The 22282-nt window shown below is 34.6% G+C and overlaps 1 protein-coding gene across 1 annotated transcript in view; it reads right to left on the bottom strand.

Annotated features, from left to right (window-relative positions):
- Window positions 1–4824: 4824 nt before the first annotated feature.
- The window catches only part of LOC119836977 (orexin receptor type 1-like), a 96665-nt gene continuing 79207 nt past the window's right edge, over window positions 4825–22282 (bottom strand). The window contains exons 4-8 of the mRNA XM_038362452.1: window positions 21558–21705; window positions 18377–18495; window positions 13225–13381; window positions 9737–9849; window positions 4825–5880 (exon numbers count right to left, since the gene is read on the bottom strand). Of these exons, the coding sequence (XP_038218380.1) occupies window positions 5552–5880; window positions 9737–9849; window positions 13225–13381; window positions 18377–18495; window positions 21558–21705 (866 nt within the window). The 3' untranslated portion in view covers window positions 4825–5551. The remainder of the gene's footprint in view (window positions 5881–9736; window positions 9850–13224; window positions 13382–18376; window positions 18496–21557; window positions 21706–22282) is intronic.

The following is a 22282-nucleotide window of genomic DNA, read 5'->3' as shown; positions in this document are numbered from 1 at the left end:
TATGTATAGATGTTTGTTACTCTTTCACGCAAAAATGACAGAACCGATTGCAATGAAATTTGGTACATAGATAGCTGGACGACGTGAATAACATGTGATACAGTTTGGGTCAATCAAGTATAAGAGTGGCATACTTTTTTGGCGTACGCAACCACACGTCATATATATTTATTTATTTTTTATTCGTTTTCTTATCATAACTTTCTGTTTTTTTGTTGTGTGTGTGTGTGTGTGTTTGTGTCTTTGTGTGTGTTAAAATAAATTGTTCCTTCCTTCTTTCTTTCTTTCTTTCAATTATAAATGTTTGAACTAGAAGCACGTCCTAACCATTATAAATGAAATAATATACACTCTTACATTCAATATCTTATAATATTATGTTTGTAAGAATATATGGATGTTTGTTCACTTTTTACGTAAAAACCTCTTTTGGGATCTATTTGAAATTTGGTGCAGAGATAGATTATAGTCTCGATCAACACATAGGTCATGTGACTGAAGTCGCAGGTTCAAGCTACATATAATTATATATATTCAACATTAATATTTGGATTTATACAGACTACTAGTTACGCTATTAGTTACGTAGATAACGTTTCACCCAAATGTTCGCTTCGCGTCGCTTGGCTGCAAATAAAACACAAAATACCAACATCAATAATTTATTCAAGTCACATAAAATTGTTTAATAAATAGACAGGAAATCTTATAAATCTATGATAAAATTTGTCTCTTTATACAAAAAAAAACAGTTAATTATTATATCATTTTATTTACATAGACACGTATTTACAGACATATCAATTTAAATGCTAATGGTTATAACTAATCGTATGCGTCAAGTTGATAGAATCATTCAATTTCATATTATTGTAATTACATGTCTTTGAAAAGCTATGATATACATGAGGTTTTAGGTTTCTATGATAACCTAGCCCAGGCCAGTTTGGTGAAAACCGTATGTCATTTCCGAAGCCTTATGGTTTGATTATACCATTTTTAAAACAGATCACTTCACCTAAGGATATTTTTTATACTATATATTTTATATATATTTAATTACTATTAAAAAGAATATATTAAAAATTTTTTAACGGATTTTAAACGAGATTTATTCATTATATTATTAACCCGACGTTTCGAACACCTTACAGCGAGCGTGGTCACGGGCAGTCTTACACAGCCTAATTCCGCCATCCCCATTTTTCCATCGATCGTCGAGGCGCACAGACTCTAGGCACCGCTATTTGGTGGACGTTCCATGTACCCGGACGAAGTGGTTCGGGATTGGAACATGCTTCCTGAGTCTGTGTTCCCCGACGAGTACAATCTGGAGGTCTTCAAGAGAAGAATGAACAAGTACTTTCTAGGGAAGCGCACTCCATCTTAGACCACATCTCAGCTTACCATCAGGCGAGATCGTGGTCAAGCGCTTCCCTATCATGAAATAAAAAAAAAAAAAAAAGTCTCTCCGTATATATATATAGACCATCATAATATTACGATTCAGAAGTTTTATCATTACATTTCAGAGTCACGATTAAACAAAACATATGAATCATGAGTTTGTATAAATGAACCATTTGCAAATAAGACGCATCGCATGAAACAAGACTAACTTCTGTTCACACGAAATTAATGGACATTTTAACGTGTCATTTCGCAGCGTGTCATTTCGCAACGTGTCAGCCGTGACGGACCGTGTCACGTGACAAATGCTCCACTGACAGATATAAAATTGCATTTGTTCTCCGCGAAGTTATATTTAATGGCGGAAGGAATGAGCAAAAATAGACTAAAGGAGAGGACGCTGCGGTAATTTGTTACTGGGTTAAGTTGCAGCTTTATTATCGTAATGGAACTTTTAAAAAGTGTCTAGGAAGTTTTATTTAAATTTTTAAAAAGATAAAAAAGGAGAAAAACTAATATTTTAGGAATCTCCGCTGGTACATGAGAAAAGCTTTAGTTTAAATGTGCCTAAAGGACTATTTAGTATATTTGATCAAATATTTTTTACAAAAAAAATGTTCGATGTCTCGGGAGATGGGTATCACGTCAGATTCTAAAGCAGTACTAAATGACAATACTTACCTATCAAACAGAAAACTAACCACAGAATTCATTTAAAAAGCCACGGCGTTATCCAGTAACAAAACCACAACAAAACTACAGTTCAATTGACCTTCTTTGTTTTTGGGAGAAGATTGAATAAAACTGTCTTTGCCAAATAAAACGCGCTCTTATTGTGTTGTATTACGCGCTAATGGCTGGAATCATGATGTCAGATAAAACGCGTATTTAGCTCATGGAAGCCCGATAGCATGGCTGTCCCGATTGCCATGGGAATTTTTAAATCGTTTTAGTTTTGTGGCAACAAAGCTTATTTTCTTTCCTTCTAGATAGAATATGTATAGAGATATATAGAGGATGTAGAATATGTTATAATTGTTTTCTCAGATGACAAAGCAATTTTAACATATACATAGTATATCATCATTATCAGCCCATATATGTTCCCACTACTGAGACACAGGCCTCCTAAGAGCCTCCTAAGGGTTTAGGCCATAATCCACCACGCTGGCCAAGTGCGGGTTGGCAGATGGCACATGTCGTCGAACTTTTGATTCTTGGACATGCCGATTTCCTCACGATGTTTTCCTTTACCGTTTTAAGCACTGGTGATGTTATCCACATGTGCAGATAAATTGAAAAATCAATTTATTTTCTGCACGGTCGCCCCGGTCTCGAACCTCGACTTATCGATTTTGAAGTCCGAGGTTCTCACCACTGAGCCACCACTGCTAGTGGCATGCATAGAATACATAGTATATATTCCCCACTTATACGTTGTTTCTAACAAAGCCATTAACTCATAAAGTATAATACAGTTGTTAGAATACCATAACATTCAATAAACTAACCAATATGAAAGCCGTTAATAAATATTTTTCTTTATTCTACATAAAATAAATAGTATATTAATTCATAAAACAAGTGCTAACTTCATATGCTTTTACGATCACACTAAACCGAATGAGCATTGTTTTAAAGCTTGTAATAAACGAAAGTGTAGTATTTTCCGAGACGTTAAAACACTAATTATTATGAGAGCTTTGTGTCTTTGTATGCAATGTGGCTACAAAATGTAATTCTAGTAACTATATTTTAATGACCAGAAATTCTGTGAAATATTTTAGGTTGAATTATTCGTATATGTGTTTTATCATACGTTTGATGAACAGATTTTCATACATAGTGAACGATTAGAATAAGGATAGTTTAGTCTGATAATTGTCCTTGGATTTATCTAAAAGGTCAAGGTCAAAAGTCAATCAGTCAGTCAAAATTATCGATCGCCTCCTTGGCACAATGGTTAATACATGAGAGTAGAAGGGTCCAGGGTTCGATTCCCGGTGAGGACTTATAAAACGCTTTGGTCTGATAGAACACAGAAGGTTAACCTTCGTAAAAAATCGATCAGTGAAATAGATCCTCTTTAGAGTTACTCCAGGAGTGACATACATGGATATCCTCGAAGCAAAACCGTCGAATCTTCTGTCTCAATTTTCTACACATAATAAAGAATACATGCCGTGAGTGTAATACCAAGTTTCTCATTCAGAGATAATCAATTGTTTATAATTTTATGGTTTAATACTGAAAGGGTAAATCCGGACCTTATTAGACTTCGCTGTGCGTCAGTCTATTTGTTCGCCCGACTGCCACCAAACTGTACCTTATGAACAGTGATAGTTAGACAGTTGAATTTTTAAGAAATTGTGTCTGTTGCCGGCGTATGCCCATGCTTGCACAAACTCACAATTATATTATTTGTGTGTAATCCAAAAATAAATGCACGCGTATACCGGATCAGTTTATAAACAAGTAGTTTCCTGCGTATGCGCATGTTTACCAACATTGCAATTATAACATCAAATATCCGATTTCATTAATCATTACTGTGTGTCATGCGATAAAATAACGACTCATTAAATGGTATCTTATTTCTATTTCCCTATTTAATGCTTTCTATACTAACATAAACAAAGTTTAATATAAATAATATGTTTAAAAACACATGGGAACTGTTTGATAAAAGAGATATAACTGTATCTTTCTCTCTTATTATTATAATACTATTCCACAATTTGCGTTATGGTACTTTTAATGTCAAAACTATGACACTTTCTCGTGTTGGCTTTGACATGTGTAATCAATCATAATTTTTCCGCATTAAAACATTAAATGTTTGGCAATTTAGGTGGAAAACTCCTCTAAAGATATTTGCTAGTTCATAGAGATTTATCCTAATTTTGAAGGCGTGTTCATTATATGAGACGAAGTTTGAATTCTCTGTAGCAACTATTTTTTGCTATTCAACGTAATTCAACAAATTACTGCGTATTCTCATTCCCTTACGATTCCTGGTTCCCAACTTATTTCTGAGATCACCTAGAACTTAACTGTAGCGGACAAAGTTTTCTTTTAAACACTTAGCAATTTAAAAGAAAAAAGCTTTTGTAGTATGGCCGGAAAAGAAACAACTTCGAACGCTTCCAAAGTGCAAAGTTGGTAATTGATATAAATAAAGAATGAATTATTGTTAAATTGATTGATGAATTTTATAAGCAAAGGCCTATTGTTATGTGCTTAGTTAATTTAACAAAAATATGACAAGAGAACGTAGCTTCAAAAACTGTTTCATTAAACATAGCTATTTAATTCATTTTGCGTATGTTAAACCCGGTGCCGAATCTATATTATAACATACTAAGGGAGAGTTTGTCCATAACATCCAGTAATATCTTATGTTTATAGATATCGAAAAAAATGCGTTCATTCCTCTATTCCTTTGGCAATATGTAGATTTTCACTAATTTGTACTGGGCTAGCATAGTTATATAAAACCCATTGTCATTTCAAATGTACGTTTTATAATAAATTAACATATTTCATCAGAATTCGTATGTGTGGAGTCAATGAAGTACTCATTAATATTAAACAGGCAATGAAATTAATACTGCAGTATAATATTTATAGTTTATTCATGCTTAATGGTTATAATACAGCAAAATTTTACGAGTACTATAGCTTATTATTATCTCATAATGTGAAATAATGGTTAATTTTATTCCTGTTTCTGAGTAAAATTTAAGTAAATAAGCTTCGGATACTCTTTGTTTCCCTATCTTGGTCTGCATACACAATATCTTACATTGCTAATATTTCTACATTCATATCAGTTAAACTATCATGTACACCAGTATTTACATTAAAACAGAGTGTTAATTTTCCTATTTTTCCCCTGACAGTTATTTAAGCTACGATTAAACTTAAATTTATACCCGTTTTCGTCGGTATACAATTCGGTGAACTCATTTTCACCACGGTAATCTGTGTATGTATCACTATACCTTTCATTATCACTAGCGTCGGTCCTACTTCTTTGTCCAATGTCTTTGAAACAGTCGCATTGAGCTCGTCTCTGGTCATCACTGTTAGACTGCCTCGCATAGATGCCATGTCTGTACCCGTAGTCTTTACCTAACCGTCAATCTCTGATATCAGTCGACAGTGTGAACCTCGCGGACTCACTGATGGAATCGTCGCGGACTTTCAGCCGCCGGTTGCCATTCATGTGCTCGATGAAGGAGGTGTTGTTTGTGTTCCTGATGTCCCTGTGTATGTTGTGGTTAGATGGCGATAAGTGTGTGAGTCTGTAGCTGGCGCAGGAATCGTTGCGTCGGACAATAGTCCTTGTAGTGCCGGCGCGGGAGCTGCCTATTGGCGCGAAGGAGGTTCCATTCTGTTCGGGAGGTGCGCCAAGACAGCAGCACAGACATTTGAAATAGGAACGGTGGAATTCCCGCCTGAACTTGCCTGTAACAATGAAAAAAAGTCAGATTTGGATCTGTTTACTGACAAAACAGAACTTAAAGGTGTATAGGTGACGCACACAGTTGTAATTTGGAAGGGTTTAAAGTGCGAATAAAATGTGAAGTTGAAATAATTATTGGAGATTATAACGTGGATGGGGGGTCATGCGGATAAATTAAATGTGACACAAATACACAACAAAAATATTAAATGCATGCGGTTCCCGAAAATAATATTTGATAAAAGTATTCAAACCAATGGCGGGTACGCACTAACCTGAAAACCCTGGGAAACCTGCAAGCAAAATATTTCTGTGACGTATTTTAGAGCGAAAGAACAGAAGTACAGATAAATAGAAAATAAAATAGAACAGATGATGTTGAATGACAGAGAAAAGATCGAATGTATTAGAATTAAGATGATTAATAATGTAATTAACATTGTTGCTTCTGAAAAAAATATCGGGATTAGTTTAGTTTAATATTAGCTTTGTTCTATTTATAAACATGTGACTACTGTTCATAATAATATGTTTAGATTAAAATATATTTTGTTAATGTTTGAGCATACATCTGACTCTGATAAATATTCAATGTTATAATTCTCAAATTATGTCAGTACTATTCATAGTGAAAGGAAAGTCACTTCTGACACTGAATTTACATCATAAAGCTTTCCAGATGCAAGGAATAAACTAGTATTCCGAAGGCCAGTATCCTTTTCCTCACCATTCCCAGTCCATTCCTTTATTCTCATCGTCAATTCTTTCCTTATCCTTTACCTCTTAAAATCGGTCAATGCATTTGCCCTACCTCTGCAAATCCTCACGGGCGTGATCGTTTACCGACAGACGAACCATCTGATTAGATGCCTGCTATTACATAAAAAAATCTACTCTCTCATAAATCTTCATTTAATACAAACTGAAATTTTACTTCAAATAGAAATAAATAGCGAAAGTACCCTTCAAATATTACAATGTCGCATTAAACAGTGAGAATAAATAGTTAATCAGACCGCCTCGTTCTTGCACTATCTTTTCTTTCCTTTGTAGCTTTGCGTTGAAGATGTCTTTGTAAACAGTCTTTTGTTCTTATCTAGTTGCTAATATAGCTTCAGATTACGTGGGGTGGGCGTGATCGTTCTTAAGATAAGGGTCCATTAATGCGATGAAAGTTTCATGAAGTGTTTGGAGATCGAATTATCTGTGTGTTAATACATTATTACGGAGGACATGATGTTTTGTTTCTACCGCTATTTGAAATGTATTCTTTAATATTTTTACATATTACATTCACTGAAATGTTCGGTATTTGTATGTCTGTTACGCGAATTCTTTTTGATTATCGTTTAAGTAGCTTCTCCTAATTCTGTGACTGCATGTATAATTCACACATAGAGTATATTTAAGTCATATTAAACTCATTATTGTTCTATGATCCTGCTCCAATCGGGTAACAAAGAAGGTTTCCTTTATAGAAAGATTACTCAATCGTGGCGCCTTTAAAGGAGTACAATGGACATCAAACAATTTTATAATGAGCGAGCCAATAAAGTTGAACTTATATCCTTTGTTGTAAGAAAAATATATATCATTTACTTGTCCATATTCTTCATATTAAAATATATTTTCATGGTACAAACTTTATCCTCTTGGATATTTTATTAAAATCCTTCCATAGCAGATGCCTACATCACTAAGGCTACTTGCATGCCAAATTACAGCCCAATTAGTCCAGAAGCTGGGATTGTTCGTTGATAGATGAGTCACCTTGACGTTTTGTATGTCAAGATATTTTGGTATATAGGCTAGTAACTATATATATTCAAAAGACGTTTAAAAGGTGCGGGTTTGGTGCTAGCAATTTTAAATATATGTATGAGCAACATAGTGTCCGGAGGTCAAATATATTTAATACTCACTACCGCCACGCTTCACTGTGAAATATTATGACGCATTGATGAGAAATAAGGAAAATGGAAACAATATTTAACAGTTTGTTTAGCGAGTTGGTTTCGGTCACAGTTTCGTTTACACAAACCAAATAGCATTTTATATATACTCAATGAAAATTATTTCTTTCCTTTGATTTAGGAGATGAAAGTATGACAGCCTATGTATATTTTTTTACGTCATTGTCGGCAATGGAGTTTGTAGTTCGCCTGGTGGTAAGCGCTACCACCGCCCATTGACATTTGGAGAAGCGTAAGATCAATTGCAGACCTTACGTCTGTGACTGGATGCCGGCTTTAAATTGGGAAGGGCTTAAAAAAGGATTGATGAGAGGAATAAAGTTAAGGACTGGGAAAGTTAAGGAAAAGGATATGGGCCTCCGGCTCCCCCACTCACCGTAAGAAACACAATAGCATGCCATTATTTAGCCCCGGTTTTCGGGTGTGGTACTTCCCCGATGCAAGCTGGCCCAATTCGTGCGGAAGCTTGCTCGACCCCCACAGTAAATTTAATTAGAAGTTATAATATTTCAATAAAGCTGTCTGCTGTGTTATTTTTAGATGCAAAGGAAAAGCAATGTTTATTCATTCAACGTGTTCTTAAAAGCGTTTTAATTACCCAAAGAGCCAACACGTAAATGGCCTTTCAAACTGCCCACACAATGCAAGCGTTTAGAATTTTGAAAGCAGTTTAGTCGCCTACGTCTTAACCTTTATAAAATCTGTGTCCCCTTGTGGGGCATTTGCATTAAGTTGTCGACTTTGAAGTTAATTCTTCAATGCTATAACGAACTTTTTTATATACGAGAATGTTAGCAAGAAGTATACAAGATTACTTCTATTGATAAGTAGGAATATCATTAACATCGATTCACTCGTTCTAAGCGTTACTATGAATGAAAGACGTACATAAAAAAAGAAGATAAAATATAAATATTGATGATTATGATGATAGAAATAGATGACACTAAATATAACTTTTATGATTTAGATTCATATCTGGAGAGCATTCCAAAACTGTATAAGGATATATTTTACAACCACACGTTTTCCTATCAACTGTGTTTAATATTAAATTAACCAAGAAGGGAATATATATTGCTTTATCATTGTAATTCAAGCAAACTCGTGTTTCTCGTAATGTATAATAATGCTGGAGTTTAACAGATATACGAAATTTACATATACTATAATTAAGTGTTGCCCGCAGCTTCGCTCGCGCGGTCTATGATTTTTCATGGTATAAACTTTCATTCCATATTTTATCCTAGGGCTATGTCGGTCAATCAGTCACCTTTGAGTTATATATATTTAGATAGTAGTAAATAAGTTTAAGAATCAAAAATATCAATAATAATTTACGTTATATTATTGTTACCCGCCTAAGAATAATAAAGATCAATAATTATGAGCATGATAATTAATCTAATTTATTTGATAATTTTCCAGTTATATGTTGTAATTCTGAATTCATGCGGCTTTATAAATTAGGTAAATTAGAAAATATTTGATTTTTGTTTGCATATAATGCATACGTTTGAAAAACTACTGAATTCTATCAAATATAAAATCTGAAATTGTGTAATTTGTATTTTTTTCTATACTTTGTAACATTTCCTTATTGTGTGTTCAATAAAGTATCATTATTTTTAGACTAATTGTTCCACGTATAAATTAAATTGTTAATTATAATAATAATCATAATCATAATCATAATAATCTAGTCATAAAAAGCAGTGTTTTTGGCGATTTATTAATGCTTTGAAATTACTAGAAACCTTTTTATACTAATCGAGATATAATCAAGTCATTGATCTACTTGAATACTGAATATTGATGTTTTCGTAAAAGGAATTGGACTCTATATCTATGAGTTAGAGAACAATTTCGTGTGTTTTTAACTTACCACTCATGAAGTTGTATATGAGTGGGTTGACCGCTGAGTTGGCGTAGCACATAACGTGTGAGATGAGCGAAATACATGTCATTATGTCGCTTTGCTGTACGTCGTATGCCACCCTGGGAAATAGAAATTAAAAGTTATTCATATACGAAATAAGGTACATAATTGTTTGGGCATGAATTGAATCTGAGTGGGTTTTTATGTGACTATGTAGTTTTGTTGCACGTCGAAAGTTGTATTAAATTTAGACTTTTGAGTTAGTTTTCATATCACTTTATCTTTTTTGTGCCGTAAGCATTACTTGGAAATAAAAGCAAATCTAAGTATGATCTTTATTATGTTCGAAAGGCATATGAGTTAGTGTTCTGTGAGGTACAAATTTTTAAAACAACATGGTTATCGAAAACTTAGAGATAAATTATTTATTTTATATTGTGATTGGCGGTTTAATCATTCCTCTCAATAAAAGTTAACACAACTCAATAAAAGTTAAAAATTTATTCAATTTATCGCGTATTTTGCTGTTCTAACTTAAGCAACAATACAGCCTTAAAGTCTCGTTACGAACTTGTTGTGACTTTTAAAAAACTTTTGCGTATTCGTTGAGGAAGCTAAAAGCGTGATTTTTAATGCCTTAAAGTATAAGATCCAGTACAGGTTACAAAATAAACCGAAAAATAAACCTAAAAATAAACAGAAAAATATATGATATATGAAATGAAATATCGTTTATTGCACGCACCAAACAATAAAATAACGAAAATATAGGATATGTCGTGCAAATGGCGGTTTTATTGCTCAATAGCAATTTCTTCCAAGCAACTCGAGCCAAGTGAAAGTAATAAAAATTAAAAATTCAGGAAGACAGACAGACACAATAAGAAGAGAAAGGACATAATAACTAAGCATAATATATAATAGAACAAAATAATACAAAAAGAAACGTGCAAAAAAAAAGATCTGAAAATAAACACACAAAACAAAAATACAAAAAACAATGAAATTAAAATATTTGCAAATTGTGATCCTTTACCATGTTTTTAAAAGATTCCAGCGCGATATACTCAGGATTTGTGGTAATTTTATAGTGTGTTGGAAACATAATGTAAATATAAATTCATTGCAAATTTGATATGATAGAAATAAATCGCCTAGTTGGTCATTCAATAGTTTTCTATATGTTTAGGTTCGATAAAACAGCTATGAAAAAACAAGCTGAGCATCTTATTAAGAATACAACATATCTCGCTTGTTTACACAACACATATGCAATATTTTGCGAAAACGAGACTATTTAAAGATATTAAAATTTACAAATTAAAACAACTTATTTAAAAGAGATAGCACTCCAATAAATTCTATCCAGTTACATATAAATTCAATTGTCAAAGCCACTCGGCACGTTGCGGGTCATAATGAGTGGTATTACATACAAAAGCGTTCATACCAATGGTTTCTGCTCAAAAACTATGAATAAATGGTGATTTCTCGTGGTAACAGTACGTATTCGTAGAGAAGGAAGCAGTTTGAGTTTTTACGGTTGAAATAGGAGTGTAGCGAATAGCTTCATAGCTTTTCGCAGTATCAGCGTATGTGTATCACATTGAATGGAAGATTCTAGTTTCTGTAGGAATAACAGATCGGTGAATGTTTTGCAGTTGTTGTTTGCAGTTTTATAGTGTTGTTTTTATATTTTTTGTGATCCAGTTTTAAGTTTATTATTTGAACATGTAGTGATATGCTAAGTTCTTGGTTTTGTTTCGTGGGTTTTACAGCGATTAGCGAAAAGAAATATAATTATTGGTCCCATTGACTCAATGCTATATTTTATGTATTGGAGAAATAATGATCTTTAGAGATTATTCTAAATTATCACTTTTTATGTTAATAGCGCTAATTTACGTTAAATGTTTCGGAAAATATCCAATACTAGAATTAAATAGCTCAAGAAACACACTGCAAGAATCGTTGTCTGAATTTGAATCGGTTAAATTTTTGGCCATTTTCTATAATTTATATTTTTACTAACGATAAATGAACTTTATCAATGCAATGTTATTTTTCATAAGATATGTTATTCTTCGATTTCAATTAGTAGTCTCCATATATAAAGAGACATTATGCAGAGTATTTAGTCTATTCCGTGGTATTCGAGAATGAGCTAGGCTAGGTTATGTTCATCTGCCTGAAGTTTTAAGTAGGTCATGAGATCGCATTGTCTTCATTAGAAATGAACTTCATTGAATATTTCAGTTTCGGTATTCAATTATCATTTTCTTTTCTCTTTTGTTATTTACTAGCGGCCCCGGTTTCGCCCGTGGTACATATACAGCCTATAGCCTTGCTCAATAAATGGGCTATCTACAAAAGAATTTTTCAAATCCAAGATTATTAGTGTGGTATTAGTGTGCGTTTAACAAATATACAAATAAACTCTACAGTTTTATAAAATTTTTCATCTTCAATCAGTGATTTAACAGTACATTGAATCTACTGTGATAAGTTTTTTGTCATAAAAATGTAAAGAGATTAGCATGAAGTGTAGATTTAATATTTATCTTTGGACAAGCTATGTTGTGTCAGCACCGCCTGCATTCAGTTCATAACTTTTTTGTGTTATTTTTCGAGTTACATATTTTTTATTCATCGTGAGGAAACCGGCATGTCCAAGAATCAAGTCAAGTTCGACGACTTGTGACATCTGCCAACCCGCACTTTGCCAGTGTGGTGCATTATGGCCTGAACCCTCATAGGAGGCCTGTGTCCCAGCAGTGGGAACATGTATGGGCTGATGATGATGATATTTTTTTATTATTCGTGGCGATAGCAGATATAATATTTCAATGGTACTTGATAAAATCAGCCAAGTGTAAGTCCGACTCGCGATACTAAAGGTTCCGTACAAATAAACCATAGCTGAAAAAATTTTGGTCACCCATCCAATTTATGACTGTGCCAACTGTAGCTTAACCTCGAATTTTTATTCGCTGCTATAGAGTCAACATAAATATACCTACTTTGAAAATTTTAACTATTTTTCACTGAGCACGAAATATAGTTTGGACGGACAGACACATAAACATACAGATAGACGACAGCAAAGTTTAGTAACAGGAGCCAGTTCAATCCTTTGAGAAATGGACCGTGAAATTAGTACATAGGTCCCATTTTACTGGGTACGGAACCCTATGATAAAAAGTGAAGTCCCGTGTCCCCTAGTGGGGTATGGGGCAGATGATGTACATCTGTTTCACTGATCGATTTTTTTTTAGGGACAAGTAGGTGATCAGCCTTCTGTGTCCTGCCAGACCGAGACATTTTTTTTTTTTTGCGTCCCCACCGGGAATTAAACCCAGGACCCCTCGGTTCTACGCTCACGCGTTAACCACTGTACCAAGGAGGCGGTCAGCCTATGATACTTGATAATAAAAATTGAAACACTAAAAACACTTGATAATAAAGATAATAAAAATTTTACATATCACACTCACCTAAGTACAGATAGGAGATGAACAGGGAAGTAGCATACTGCGAACATGACTACCACCGCCACCAGCATCTTGGCGGCCTTGCGACGCGAGCGCAGCTGGCCTTCCGTCGACGCGTTGGTGTGGATCGACGGTGTGGTGCGTCGGTTAGCAGCTAACCCTGGTGAGTAACATCACAATCAACATGTAGTAAATTTCTGATGATGCTTTATGTAGTTGAACTAGTGGGTTACATCATGGTAAGCGACCAGCACCTCCCATAAACAACGGTAACTGCAATGATTTTTTCAGAGCTGGTGAACTAGTGGTTCGCCTTATGGTAAGCGGCTGTCAGGGCTCATAAACGTACTATAATAAAATACCATTGTAGTATGTTTTTTTTTTATGTCACCGTTGGCAATGGAGCTGGTGGGACGCCTGATGGTAAGCGATACCACCGCCCATGAACATTTGGAGAGGCGTAAGGTCGATTGCAGACCTTACGCCTCTACAAATGGTTTGCCGACTTGAAATTGGAAAGGGATTAGGAAAGGATCGATAAGAGGAATGTAGGAAAGGCATGGGAAGGGTAAGGAAAGGGATATGGGCCTCCGGCTCCCCCACTCACCGAACGAAACACAGCAGTATGCTATTTCACGCCGGTCTTCTGAAAATCTAGTCTGGTAGTGATTCAATTGCCAATATATTTTAAAAACAAAAAGATTACTATAAATTCATTATATCATTGTTAAAGTATGTAAAAATGACAAGAAACGTAACGTTATGACGTCACACGCCCTTTGTAAGTAAGCGTTATCGATTTTTGTTATAAACTTGTGAACAAACTTTATATGTAACGCAAAAATAAAATCTGTTTAAAACCCAAATTAAAATCCAACGTATAACCAAACTACATTAAATAACAGTTAGGTACAATGCAATATATAATCCTAGAACATTCAATATAATTTCGCATACAATATAACTCCACGACATGCTGTACAATAATTGTAGAATATTGTGGAATTGTATTTTATTAGTTTATATTGTAAACCTGTATCTAAAATTTGAACACCTGTAACTTTCAACGTATTATTGCAAATATTGCATACATTACAACATTACTATTATTCGAAAACATAATTTCATGCGTCCAATTGAGTATCAGAATTAGAAATAAATGAAACGATATAATACACAACTAATTGAGAATAAGTGTGTCCCATGTTTCAAATAATTTGTTCGTATATGTGTTTATTTTCATAAATGGGACGCTATTGAAATTTTATTATTCTTTTGCTCTTGAGGTCTGCTTATTGGTATATATTGAAACCTGAAACGATATTTGTTTGTCATTTTAAATAGTTAAAGAAGCGTCAGTGTGGATCAAATCTAACCCATATAAGCTAATAGATTAAATTTAAGTTATTATTGTTTTTTAGTGTGTTGTTTGTTTTTTGTTTTTAAGTGATAACAACATTTAAAAATATCCATACTAAGACTATAAATAAGCGATAACTATAATGTTTTGTAATATTTACTGATTATTAGATCTAAATTATTGTATTTCTGTTAGATCTTAAATGAATTCCGGCAGATTTACATCTAAGTTTCAGATAAACAACAAAACAGACTGTTCGATAACAATTTAGCATTTAAATTTGTAAAAAAAATGAAACAAACATTGATCATTTAATAACAGATAGTTAAAATAATTAAAAATACCATTCATGTTCATGTAGTCACAATTTTTTGTTTTGAAAACCATCACTTCTTTGCCAAAGCGAAACGGAATTATAACACATCTATAGATCCCGTAAACCGAACCTTTTAGCTGCGGTTTCGTGTAAAAGCTTTCATATCTATAAGGAAATAGTCCCTTTGGGGAATAAGTGATTTATTAAGGCATAGACGTGTAGTCATCATAGCAAATCCAAGGGGAATAACCCATGTGTTGATATATTATTTATGTATGTGTAAACAGCTGTTTAATTGTGTGTGGGGCAGTGAAAGGAAGGTAAAAAAATAGACGTGGATGTTTAATGCGAAACTAATGTCTTATTTCACCTTTTAACGATGATTCACAAAAAAAAACAGAGCAGGAATTTTGAGGTTAGAATACTAAGATTATCTCACTACGATGGTTGTCAATACTTTAATGGATACGATTTTCTCCTACAAATCATACTGGGAAGTTCAAATCAACTTAGTACAAGTTATCAGCTTTCTGGGTAATCTTAGGTCCTTCTTCGCATCTATTTAGTTAATTTTTTTTATATCACCATCGACAATGGAGCTGGTAGATCATCTGATGGTAAGCACTACCACCGCCCATGAACATTTGGAGGTCTGCAATTAATCTTACGCCTCTACAAATCGATTGCCGACTTCAAACTGGAAAGGGATTGAAAAGAATGGCGAGAGGAATAAAGGAAAAGATTGGGAATGGTAAAAAAAGGATATGGGCTTCCGGCCTTCTAATTTATTTATAGCAAAATTTGTCTCCACCACGCGCATATTAAATCTAATCTCGACTCTATATGAAGTATATATGTTATAGTAGACTAGCTGTGCCCCGCGGTTTCACCCGCGTAAGTCCGCATCCCATTGGAATATCGGTATAAAAAGTTGCCTGTATGTTATTCCAGTTGTCCAGCTGTCTACGTACCAAATTTCATTGCAATCGGTTCAGTAGTTTTTGCGTGAAAGAGTAACAAACACACACACATCCTTACAAACTTTCGCGTTTATAATATTAGTAGGAAGGAAGTATTTATATAATAAAACGATGTCTTACAACATTATATTTGATACATTAGATGGTTATAAAGTCCACTTTTAGGACTTTTAATGTATCTTGCAGGATGAGAACGGGAAGGCTGATATCAATACTTTGACAACAAAGTTTTTAATGGACCAGCTTGTTACTCGGAATGCATACAATTTGAACTGGGAAGTTTTATTTAAGTTATCTATATAACATTAGTTCTTCTTATATAGTGGGATTGGTTTAGTAGATCTCAAAATAACCTCCATTTTGAGAACTACTAATGTGTTTTTACGATTTAGCTTCGAGGTTTCTCTAGTGCTTATTACTGACTAGCTGCGCTCCGCGGTTTCACCCGCGTAAGTCCGTATCCCGTAGAAATATCGGGATAAAAAGTTCCAGTTGTCCAGCTATCTACGTACCAAATTTCATTGCAATCGGTTCCGTAGTTTTTGCGTGAAAGAGTATCCTTACAAACTGTCGCATTTATATAAGTATATAATAAAACAATGTTTAAAGAAAAATAATAAAACGTTGTCGTTTTAATAACGTTACTGCCTGTAAATAAATGTATCTCGAAACCTTATAACCATAAATGTGAAGTCCCGTGTTCCCTAGTGGGGTATGGGGCAGATGATGTACGTCTGTTTCACTGATCGATTTTCTTTACGGACAAGTAGGTGATCAGCCTTCTGTGTCCTGCCACACCGAGACGTTTTTTTTTGTGCGTCCCCACCGTGACTTGAACCCAGGACTCGGTTCTATGCTCACGTGTTAACCACTGTACCAGGGCGGCGGTCTTATAACCATAATACATGTAATAATAACAAAACTATATTTTTATAACCGCTTAAACCGCGAGGGCTCATCGCGATTTACATAAATCCTTTTATTACACTATATTTCGTGACAGACGGCCTTTTTGGTAAATTGGATTATACCACAGATAACATAATACTATAGATTATACTTCGCTATATAGCATGCAGTGGATTTGACCGGCTTCAGTCAAAAAGTCGGGGATTCAAGTATGTTATTCTCTTCTATATAAGAATCTATGCATTTATGTGACACAATTTAGAGAGAAAATGAGCTTTCTCTCAGTTTTGGGTTTATCTAGTATTTTTTATTCGTGTCTTAATGTGTTGTTAATAAAAAAATCCACATAAAAAAATCTACATTTGGCATCAGTTTTAGAATCACGGTCATATTCGGTTTTATAGATTGGCACTATTTTTTCTTAAATTAAAATTATTTTTCACATATTCAGTAATTCTATTAATAGAATCACATGTTACTTATAGCTAAAAAGTACCGTATTCCTAAAAGTTAAAAGATTAAAGGAAACAGAATGAGTTTCCTCATTCAGGATATTTAATAATTGAAAGAATCCCCGGGTGGAGTCGGGTCGAGCGTTAGTATGCCATAAAGCATGAGATAACCAGTCCAAGCCCGACTTAGGTTGATTGAAAAAGTTTTGTTGTAGCAGACTATATGGGCTTTTTGTACGTAAATTAACCATATTTCTATCAATGTCTCATATGTCCTCGTAGAATATTGAATTCTCTTCCGAATTAGCAAAAAAAATATACGTTATCCTTTTCCCTGTTAATAAAAAGAAAGTTAAGATGAGGAATAAATTTGAAACTGACGAACTGCGGACTTGGAAGTTTAGATGTTTTCAGAATAAAATTTATGTTTTGGATTATTGCGGACTTTTAGACTGTATTAAAAGAATGTCAACATTATAAGCTTGTATTGTTCGAAACTACAACTTGAATGATATCATCAGCATCATCAGTCATACATGTTCCCAATGTTGGGACACGGACCTCTTTCGGTTCAGGCCTTAATCCGCCACACTGGCCAAGTGCGGGTTGGCAGATATCACAGTTTGAATTTTTTTAATTCTCAGACATGCCGGTTTCCTCACGGTATTTTCCTTCACCGTTTCGAGCAGTGGTGATGTTATTCACATGCTTATTTTCTGCACGCTCGCCTGATTTCGAATCCCCGCCTAAGCGATTTTAAGTCTGAGGTCCTTACCACAGAGCCACCACTGCTTTTTTGGATGATATAGTAGTATGAAAGTTTTATTTTGCCTCATACTAATTGTCTGCCCCCGCTTTGCCCGTGGTTTATTAAGCCTATTGCACTACTTCCACTAGTTAGTTAAATCATATAGGAATGAAATGCCTTCGACTCTATGTATTTACTCACCCCTTCACGTCCCTTGTGGTATATTATTAAGGACATCTTCAAGTATTTCCTTAACAATATAGAAATGGAAATATTTTTAACGGATATTGAAGACGATTTATGCTACGAATTAATAAATAACCCTAAAAATGTTTAACGTCTTCTGAAATAATTTTATTCTAACTGATTAAGCAGTGTAGATATACTTACAGTTATTCTGTCCTCCAGGACAGAGCTTATGAGACTCCGTGTGTCCCGGGATGTTATCAGACCTCCAAAGGACCCTCACGATCTGGCAGTAGGCTATCATCATCAGGAGGAGAGGGAATCTGTTGAAAATCAGAGTATTTTTCATTATTTTAGCCGATGTTCCCATAAATGCGAGAGGTTTTCAATTTGACTGTAGTTTTTGGGTCTGCTACTCGATAACTCTGTACATTTTGGAAGTGACTGACGTGATTTTTGTTTTTGGTAATAAATTGTTGATACATGGTCTCATTTTCGAATCTGGAGTATCATCTCCCTCCCCAGGAACGCCAGTGATCCTTTTTGTAGATAAGATTTTATTTTAGTTCAACTTGATTAAAATGATTCTTTTGTATTTAAAGTAATTAAAAAAACAAAAGTTGTATATAGAGCTACTTTATGTTTATTGTAATATGTTTCGAGTAGTTTTTTATTGACTACTAGTAGTTCGCCGTGGTACATAAAGCCTATTTCACACAGCGAGGTTGCAGCTTTCTAATGGTGAAAGAATTTTTAAAATCGGTCCAGTAGTTTTTCAGTTTATTCATTATACAAACATCAAGTAAAAATACAAATTCTTTATAATATTAGTGTGTAAGTGAGGTCCCGTGTCCCCTAGTGGGGCCTGGGGCAGATGATATACATCTGTTTCACTGATCGATTTTCTTTACGGACAAGTAGGTGATCAGCCTTCTGAGCCCTGCCAGACCGAGACATTTTTTTTGTGCGTCCCCACCGGGAATTGAACCCAGGACCCCTCGGTTCTACGCACACGCGTTAACCACTGTACCAAGGAGGCGGTGATTATTAGTGTAGGCAACAACAATTATTTATTTATATACATTTTAAATACCCAATAATTTGTAAACGGAAAAAAATACATGACATATTTTTGTCATTACATCTAATCAAAAACATCGAGTTAATTACTATATAGCTTTCCGCCCGCGGTTTCGCCCGCCTAGTCGAAGGAAATAAAGTCCTTTCTCAAATTGTCAAGGTAAGTAAGCGGCAGACAGAATCAGTTTCGCATTATAATATTAGTAGGGATGTTGTTTTTAGAGAACCCTTTTTTTCTATATATCAACCTTGGCACGTAGGGAACAAAAGCTTTTAGTTCTTAATAATCTTAACGATATTACTGTATGCAAGTTAATATATATAGTGAAGTCCCGTGTCCCCTAGTGGGGTATGGGGCAGATGATGTACATCCGTTTCACTGATCGATTTTCTTTAGGGACAAGTAGGTGATCAGCCTTCTGTGTCCTGCCAGACCGAGACATTTTTTTTTTGTGCGTCCCCACCGGGAATTGAACCCAGGACCCCTCGGTTCTACGCTCACGCGTTAACCACTGTACCAAGGAGGCGGTCATGCAAGTTAATATAGATAGAGATTTATTATTTCAACAACCTGATTTAACCAGTTTTACCATGAAAACTAGGTGGTATATAATGGCGAAACAGTGTCAAAGGTAACTTTGAAATTCAAATAGGTACAAACTTTGCGCGCCAGGAAAACTAATATAATTATGGATTTAATTAAAATGAGACTACATCTTTTAAATATATACGCTGCATACCAAATTATATTTTGTTTATATTCAAGATTTTGGGCAAAACACATAGCAGATAAGAGATTAGAAGGGCTTTTGAGGCGAAGCAGGCGCGTCACTCATTCAAATTCAAAATCAAATTCAAATTCAAATTTAAATTCAAATTCAAATTCAAAGAAGGTATATTCCTATTCAGATCTATAAAATGATTGTAACTATTTTAACAATCATCTAAACCACTTTGATATCGTCAAAGCAAGGCCAAATTTAAATAGGACCACGCGGAATGCACCAGTTTTAAATTAAAATAAGAATCATCAAAATCGGATCACCCAGTCGAAGGTTCTGAGGTAACAAACCCAAAAATATACAGTCGCAAAACTTCCTCTTTTTAGAAGTCTCTCAAAAATCGTTTATCCAAAAAATACTTATGGATATAGGTTATAGGTTAGGTTATATGATATACTAGCTTATGCCCGCAGCTTCGCACGCGTTAATTCGGAGTAGTTTAATAGATGTTATACGTATAAACCTTCCTCTTGAATCACTTTATCTATTAAAAAACCGTATCAAACCGTTGCGTAGTTTTGAAGATTTAAGCATACATAGGGGCATAGGGACAGAGAAAGCGACTTTGTTTTATACTATTTAGTGATTTTTTTTTTATGTTACAGTCGGCAATGGAGCTGGTGAGACGCCTGATGGTAAGCGCTACCACCGCCCATGAACATTTGGAGAGGCATAAGGTCCATTGCAGACCTTACGTCTCTACAATTGTGCCGACTTTTTGGGAAGGGATTAAGAAAGGATTGGCGATAGGAATAAAGGAAAGGACTGGGGAGGGTAAGGAAAGTGATATGGGCCTCCGGCTCCCCCACTCACCGAACGAAACACAGCATAATGCTATTTCACGCCGGTCTTCTGTGGGGGTGTGGTACTCTCCCGGTGCGAGCTGGCCCAATTCGTGCCGAAGCGTGCTCGACTACCACAATACGATACGAGTATACAAAACATTAAATTTGTTTGTCCGTTTGACACTTCTACTAATCAGAGAGTATGGACGTTGAATGATAATATAATATTACTTAAGCACAAACAAACGATTCATATTTTTATCGTAAAGGAAAGGAATGAACCTTGTTTTCGTTATTCGAAATATTGGCCTCGATATACAATATGAGCTATTCCGGGAAATTTTACTTGGGTCTGATTTCATAAAAACCCTTCAAACGATCTGAATTATTTTTATAGACGAAAAATACGAAGAAGTTAAAGTTTTATTATTATTTATATTTGATTTATAAAAACCTAAACTAATAAAAACATAAGACTAATCGTCTTACAAAAACACTAAAATAATTTCTATTTTACGGTCTGTGGATTTACTTCAGAAACGGCTTAGCCGATTTTGATGGATTTAGTGTTTCTTATGTTTCATAAATAAACAAACTAGTTCATAATTGACCAAATCGTAAGATGAGGTTATGGGATCAAAAATCAAAATTGGTGCATTCCTCTCAGTGGTATACCATTACGAAAACTCGTTATCCGCCTATCCGACCCTAAATAAAAAATACTAACAACCAACTCACGTGTAAAGGAAAAGCGCCTTTATTATGTGCCACTTAAGGTCGCTCTCGTTTGACCACGTCGACGTGCACTGCATGAAGTACTGCGTGTGCGCATTGAAACGCAGCTCCATGCGGCTCTGGACTTGGAGCACGACGAATTCTGGTATATCTGGTGAAAAATTAAATATTAAGACCTATATTTTTTTCTTAAAACTTGACTTACTATGAAAACAAAATCCTACAATTTTAAAAGATTTTTCAAATAAGGAACAAGATTGAGTAATTATTATTTTATCATAAATATACGCAACCAGTAGTTTTTCTTAGTCATCGTCGGCGAAGGAGCTGGTAGGTCGCGCTACCACCGCCCATGAACATTTTCTGAGGCGTAAGGTCATTTGCGAATTACTTAATTAAAGACACAAAAAATCCAGAGACAGACTCAGAGCTACGGCTCTCTAATTACACGTTAACCACTGTACCATAGAGGTGGTCTAAACAATCATTTATAACTAACTGTTCGTCTAGGTGTAGGTGATACATATAAAGCCTATGTCTAAATCGAAATTGCAGTTTCATGGTGAAAGGATGTTTGAAATCGGTCCAGTAGTTTTTTGCGTGAAAATTTTACCAACGTATAAAACACTAAAATTTCCTCTTTCTAATATTAGTATAGTATACCTAGTCTTGCCATAAATATTGTAATAAAGAAAAAAGAAAATTGTTAACTGCAAATAACATTTATT

This window comes from Zerene cesonia, chromosome 26, assembly GCF_012273895.1.
Source record: "Zerene cesonia ecotype Mississippi chromosome 26, Zerene_cesonia_1.1, whole genome shotgun sequence".
Taxonomy (NCBI): Eukaryota; Metazoa; Arthropoda; class Insecta; order Lepidoptera; family Pieridae; genus Zerene; species Zerene cesonia.
The sequence above is the reverse complement of the archived record's forward strand: the minus strand, read 5'-3'. Positions and strand labels throughout refer to the sequence as shown.